We start from the raw sequence: 6,149 nt of genomic DNA on the forward strand, positions 1-6,149 counted from the left end.
CGGTACGCGGGCCTTTCCCCGCTGTGGCCTCTCCCGTTGCGGAGCGCAGGCTCCGGACGCGCAGGCTCAGCGGCCGTGGCTCACGGGCCCAGCCGCTCCGCGGCACGTGGGATCTTCCCGGACCGGGGCACGAACCGGTGTCCCCTGCATCGGCAGGCGGACTCCCAACCACTGCGCCACCAGGGAAGCCTGGAGCCTAGGCTTTTAAGAAAGCTCCGACGGGGATTCTGAGGGCTCCCCAGGTTTGGGGAGCAGAGCCATGACAACTTTTACATCACGGGTAGTCAGACTGATCGATCTTGCCAGAAGAATTCCCACCTTAGACTAAAAATCTAAATCAGACCCGAAGAAATGGGAGTTTACGGGATAAGGAAGCCACAGGGGCCTTAGGATCCTTTACATTGAGGCACCGGGTGTCTGAACCGACGCCGTCCTTCTCAGGGGCCAGGCCTGTGCCCATGGCCTGCCAGACACAGGCAGTGGCCGGCCTTCCCCTGGTGCTCACAGAGGTGGGCAAGGACCCACCCTCAGGGGGGCCGTGGAGGGAGGGAGACAGAGATAAACCAACAAGCAAAAGACCATTCAGTCCACTTGGTGGGGGGAGGCGCAGAGCACAGTGGGAGGGGCCCAGACGGCCGGCTGGAGCAGCGGGTCCCCGGGCAGAGGGCGGCAGAGTCTTGCTGGCCCAGGAGCAGCGCTGTGGCTGTGAGGACGCCTTGGGGGGAGGCCGGCCGTGGGCTCGGCTTGGGGCAGGCCTCCTCCCCGGCCACGGGGCACCCAGGCTGCTCCCTCCTCCGCCGGCTCTGAGGCCCCGCCAGCTGCCACCCGGTGGGGGGACCCGAGCGGTTCCCGCGTCCGGGAGGCTGGGCCCCGCACACGCCAAGTCCTCAGTCCCGACAGCTGCCGGCGTTGTTAGCAGCATTGTTATTATGATTAATTTGGCTGGTTTCCTCTTATTTGATATGTTCTTTTTATTTATTTTTGGCTGTGTTGGGTCTTCGTTGCCGCGCGCGGGCTTTCTCTAGTTGCGGCGAGCAGGGGCTACTCTTGGTTGCGGTGCGCGGGCTTCTCATTGCGGTGGCTTCTCTTGTTGCGGAGCACGGGTTCTAGGCGCGCGGGCTTCAGTAGTTGCGGCACACGGGCTCAGTGGTTGTGGCTCGCGGTCTCTAGAGCGCAGGCTCAGTAGTTGTGGCGCACGGGCTTAGTTGCTCTGTGGCATGTGGGATCTTCTTGGACCAGGGATCGAACCCGTGTCCCCTGCATTGGCGGGCGGATTCTTAACCACTGCGCCACCAGGGAAGCCCTGGTATGTTCTAACAGAGAAATCAACAGCTCAGAACCCTCATTTTGAATACAGCCGTGAATTTGGAAGTAATTGGATTTCCAAATACAAGAAAAAGTTCCGCTAAATTGTAATGATTTCCTGGGTTCGTAGCCCTGGAGAGTTTTGAGGTGAAAGTAACTTGATGTATCAGATATGCGGTAGTCTCTCTCTCCCTTCCAGAGCTTTCTCAGCCTTCTTTGAAGAAGGGACGGGAGTTCTATGAAATCAGTGGGTCCTTGGGAAGAGAGTCGACAGGAGCCGTGTCTCGGCTGGCCCTGCACACGCGTGATGAGCGTGTGGACCCGTGTGTGGCCTCTTGTGCGGGGGGGAGGCCGAGGGCAGCTGGGGTGCAGCTTTCTCTCCCTGATGGTCAGATTCGAGGGAGGCCGAGGGTCTCGGGGCTTCCTGGGGGAGGTGGTGAGCCTGGGGCCAGGAGCACAGAGTGTGGGGCTGACGCCTGCTTTGGAATCCCTGCGGTGCCCTGGGACAGTCACAGCCTCCCTGTGAGGGTCACTCGGCTTAACCTGTGTGCAGTGCTCAGGACGGCGGCTGCCCTAGCGGCAGCGGTCAGTCCCTGCGTCCCCTCTCCTCTGCGTACCCTCTACAGGGACAGCCCAGCAGCTCCGGGGTTGCCCCTCACGCTAGCAAATTGGTGGCGTTAGTCCCACGTTCCATGTTGTCAAAACATGCCAAGTGCCCCGGAAGAGAGGACTTTACTATCCAGAAATGCCCACGGGTCTCCCTGCCCATCCCTGGACCTGTCATGGGACCACAGTGCAAATCGCTGCCTCTTGGGGTCTGAGGGGTCCAATACGTGTCATCACCTTTGCCTGCATGGGTTTCGAATTAAGAAAGAAGAGAGGTCTATGGCAGAAAGAGACCAAAACATCAGCTCTGTTTTACTGGTGGCTCTAGTCATCGGTAAAGCTGTTGCTGGAGGATTGGCTCGCGTCTGTACGAGGCTGAGCCTGCAATTAACGGCAGCCTCACGCAGTCTGGGTCATGCCAGGTGACCCCACGTGTGGATCCTTCTTTCCAGCCTCTCCACCTGGCCAGGGGCCGTGTGGGCACCTGATGCCCTGGGGCCACACTGTCTCGGCCTGTGGCTTTTACCCCCCAGGTCTACGGAAAACCAGGGAGTGGCCGTCACGGTGCCCGCCCGGGCGGTCAGTCTGACAGGCCAGTCCTGTGCCCACCTCCATGTGGCCTGTCCCCTAGAGCCCTCGTCCCAGGCCCTCTAACTGGTGGGCAGTACAGGTTGTGTCCCTGGCGGGTCAGAACAAGCCGCTGTCTCAAGTCGAGGTTGAAAAGCCGAGCTCTGTCTGTTTCTCACCCTAAACCACATCTGGCCGTGCTGCCCAGCCCAGCCTGGTAGAGGCTCCATCCCGTTGAGAAGCTCTGATCATAAAATGCCCTCACAGGGAGGCCTCAGATGTCAACATGACCACCCTCCCGTTTTTAAATCCCCAGGGAGAAACTAAAGGCTCAGCTTCAATTCCCCTGCTGGGGAAAGGCCAAAGTTTTGGATATTGGAAAATCAGTCTCCAAAACAATTGAAGTGAGAGGTCAGATTTGGTCCTCACCTTCTGAGTTAGAGTCCTAAGGCCTTCAGATGCCTGGGCCTCCTTGGTTTTGGAGGCCCTCAGCGCCCAGCTGCCTCCCTAGCACGTGGGCATGCCTTCTAGGTCTTGAGCTTGCAAAGCAGCCTCCGACGGGCCTCACCTTTTACTGCAAGGCGCCCGAGAAGGATAAGCCTGTCCCCAGCCTCTAGAACACATCTGGGGTGGCCAAGCCCATTGAAACATAAGGCATTGGGAGAAGGAGGTGGATGAAGGACCCACGCCGAGCCCACCAAGGCAGCGTGCCTGGGTCTGGACCCTGGCCCAGCTTGCGGTCAGGCAGGCCCGGCCACAGCCCCTCCTAGGGACTCTGCTGGCAGACAGGACTCCCGCTGTCACGCCGGAGGCCCGGCCGGTGAGCCGGTCACCCGCCTTAGCCTGGGGACCCTTCTTTCCTCTCTTATTGGTAGCTTCTGCTCTGAATTCCCACTGTGCCCAGGTGGGTGGTTGGGGTCTCGGGGGCATCACCTGTGGACAGGGGGAAGCCGGGGTGCTGCAGATGGGCGGCCCCGTTCGCTGTCCCCCGGGGCTGTAGGTGGCCAGTCCCACCTGACCGCGTGTCGGTGGTGGGGGGTGGCGATTCCGAGGAGATGTGGTGTTTGGGGCGGGTGGGGAAGGGGCCAGAGAACGGCCCCCAAGCAGCCGGGCGCCCCGGGACCGTGGCCCCGCTTCGGCCCCTGTGTCCGCAGGCCCAGCAGAGCGTCCGTGCCCAGCACGCTCGGGACCTGCAGCTCATGGCCGCCTACCGGGAGCGCACCAAGGCCGAGAGCATCGCCAGTGCGCTGAGCACGGCCATTACCACGCGGCACACCCTCCGAGCCACGCCGGGCGCCGCCGAGTTCTTCGAGTTCGCGCTCAGGAACCCCGACAGCACGCAGCACACCGTGACCATCGCGATCGACAGCGCTGAGCTCAGGTGGGAGGGCGGGGCGCCCCCTCGGGCCCCCAGCCCCGCCCGAAAGCCGAGCTGGTTTCGCCCTCGCGGGTCCTGGGACCGACCGGGAAGGCCATTGCGCCCAGCGCCGTCTCCCCTCCCTCCAGCCTCATCCTGGACGGTCGGGAGTGGCGGTACTTCAAAGAGCTGGCCGGCCTGCACACGCCCCTGGAGGAGGACATGTTCCACCGGCGGGGCAGCCTGGCGCCCCAGCTCTTCCTACGCCCCCGGGAGATGGTCCACATCCCCTTCAAGTTCCAGACCTTCTCTGCGGGTCCGCGGGCCTCGGCGCAGGTGGGGAAGGCCCTTCTTCCCGCGCCGAGGGGGCTGGCTGGGCACCGGGGAAGCCCATTTGCCAAGTAACGTGGGAGATGCGGGCCTCCTCCCGTGCGGTGGGAGGGTTAGCCTTCGGCCGTCCCCCGCCCCACCTGCCCCTCCACACGTCCTGGCACCTACGCTGTGCCCGGCGCCCCCGTGGTTCACTTGGGCTCAGGAAAGGCTGGACCACCTCTCTTCATTCTCTTTGCTGAATTGGTAAAAGAGCCTTTCTTAAGCCTCAGAAGAGCTAGTGTTTTCTACACTCCCCAGTTCCTGCTGTTTGCCCGCTTCTCGTTTAGCGTTTGCTCCCCGACGTGAACCGCAGAGACGCTGGGGTCTCACGTCAGGGCGTGAGCGAGCGCGTGCTCTGGTAGGGCGGACGCGGCGTGCGCGTTTCTTCCTGACCTCGTGAGGTCAGCTCCGTAGGGCAGTGGTCGTCACTGAGACGGGCGTGAGAGGCTCACAGGTTTCGGTGCAGGCTCTTTGGGCGCACTTTTGGGGCAAGAGGTCATCAGGACCGTGATGAAGGTGTCGGACCTCTGGCTTCGGCTGGAGCTGGGTTACGGGACCTGATCCCCGCCCTCACAGCTCACACGGCCTCCGCTTCCTCTTTGGGGCTGTGGGCCGGTGAATAACAGCAGCCGCCTGGGGTTCACTCTGAGCGTAAACGAGACCCCGGAGCCCTGGGCCCAGGGCGGCAGCCGTTCCTACAGGTAGAGGCCCCACTGGTAGGAAGAAGTGCCTGTCCCCCTGGGCCTCCGTCTCATGACCCGGGGGCTCCCTGGTTTCTCGCAGGCCTCTGCTGAGCCGAGACTCGAGAAGGACACGGACGCTGGGTCACCTCTTAAGTCCAGCACGATGCCCAGCAAACACGCCAAGGTAGGGGGCAGACCGCCCATCCGATGTTCCGGGGTCTTGCAGTGTCAGCCAGGGGTCTCGTGAGAGGGCCAGGGGAAGCGCGTCATGGGTTCTGCTGTTTGTTACTTCTGGTGACTAGGACTCGGTCCCACTGCCACGTCAGGGGCGGCTTGTTTGCAGGGCACACTTTTCAACCCCTGCCTGCCGATGGGATGTCCTTAGGGGAGCTTGGGACACTGTCGTTTTGCAGGAATTTCTGAAGTTTGCTTGTTGTTGTCTGTTTGTTTGGTAGACAGATGCCTTTTGTAGGAGGTTGAAAGTAAAAACAGAAACACTTTTACCCTCCGCCCGCCCCAACCCGGGACAGATTTCGGTGCAGTTGCAGACTGAGGACCTGGCAGCCCTGTGTCCACAGCCCCTTCCTCGGGGGAGATTTGCTGTGTTTTATTTAAATGTGGACCTGCAGCTTTGCCTTTGTCTAAGGGATATGTCGCCTCTTTATTTAGGGCTATAAATTAAATCTGAGAGGCTAATACGTTTTTCCTTACGTGAGTTTAGAGTTTTAAAACAAATCCCAGGTATCTTATTCAGCGTGTCTCTCCAACAGATAAGGACTTAAAAAAAAAAAAAAACCCGGCTACGTGACATCACTGCTCCCAGATTAGTAACAAATCCTCAGGACGGCCCGATGTCCAGTCCATGCTGGTCACTCATCTTATCACGGTCGGTCTGTGGGAGTTGGGGCCCGCTGTCCTCGATGGTCTGTCGGTGGGGACGCTGGGCGTGGGCCGGCCTCCATGGGCCAACCACAGCTTCACGTGCAGAGGCCACGGCGGGTGGCTATTCATGGTGGCCGACGTGTCCGCTAAGGATCCACTGCCCACATCCATTATCCCACCAGGTGGGAAACGGTGAAATCCTCTCACTGTTCTTTTTTTTTTTTTTTTTTTTTTTTTTTGCGGTATGCGGGCCTCTCACCGCTGTGGCCCCTCCCGTTGCGGGTCACAGGCTCCGGACGCGCAGGCTCAGCGGCCACGGCTCACGGGCCCAGCCGCTCCGCGGCACGTGGGATCCTCCCGGACCGGGGCGCGAACCC

At 61.1% G+C, this 6,149-nt stretch overlaps 1 protein-coding gene across 4 annotated transcripts in view; it reads left to right on the forward strand.

Moving 5' to 3' along the window:
- Window positions 1-6,149, forward strand: part of NPHP4 (nephrocystin 4) — a 163,049-nt gene that overhangs the window by 126,947 nt on the left and 29,953 nt on the right. For all 4 annotated transcript variants that reach the window (XR_008616963.1, XR_003679210.2, XM_024125612.3 and 1 more), the window contains exons 21-23: window positions 3,633-3,859; window positions 3,985-4,171; window positions 4,991-5,074. Coding sequence is in view for 2 of the 4 variants with exons in the window: in XM_024125612.3 (XP_023981380.1) it covers window positions 3,633-3,859; window positions 3,985-4,171; window positions 4,991-5,074 (498 nt within the window). In the remaining 2 variants the exon portion in view is untranslated. The remainder of the gene's footprint in view (window positions 1-3,632; window positions 3,860-3,984; window positions 4,172-4,990; window positions 5,075-6,149) is intronic.

This window comes from Physeter macrocephalus, chromosome 3 (assembly GCF_002837175.3).
Source record: "Physeter macrocephalus isolate SW-GA chromosome 3, ASM283717v5, whole genome shotgun sequence".
Taxonomy (NCBI): domain Eukaryota; kingdom Metazoa; phylum Chordata; class Mammalia; order Artiodactyla; family Physeteridae; genus Physeter; species Physeter macrocephalus.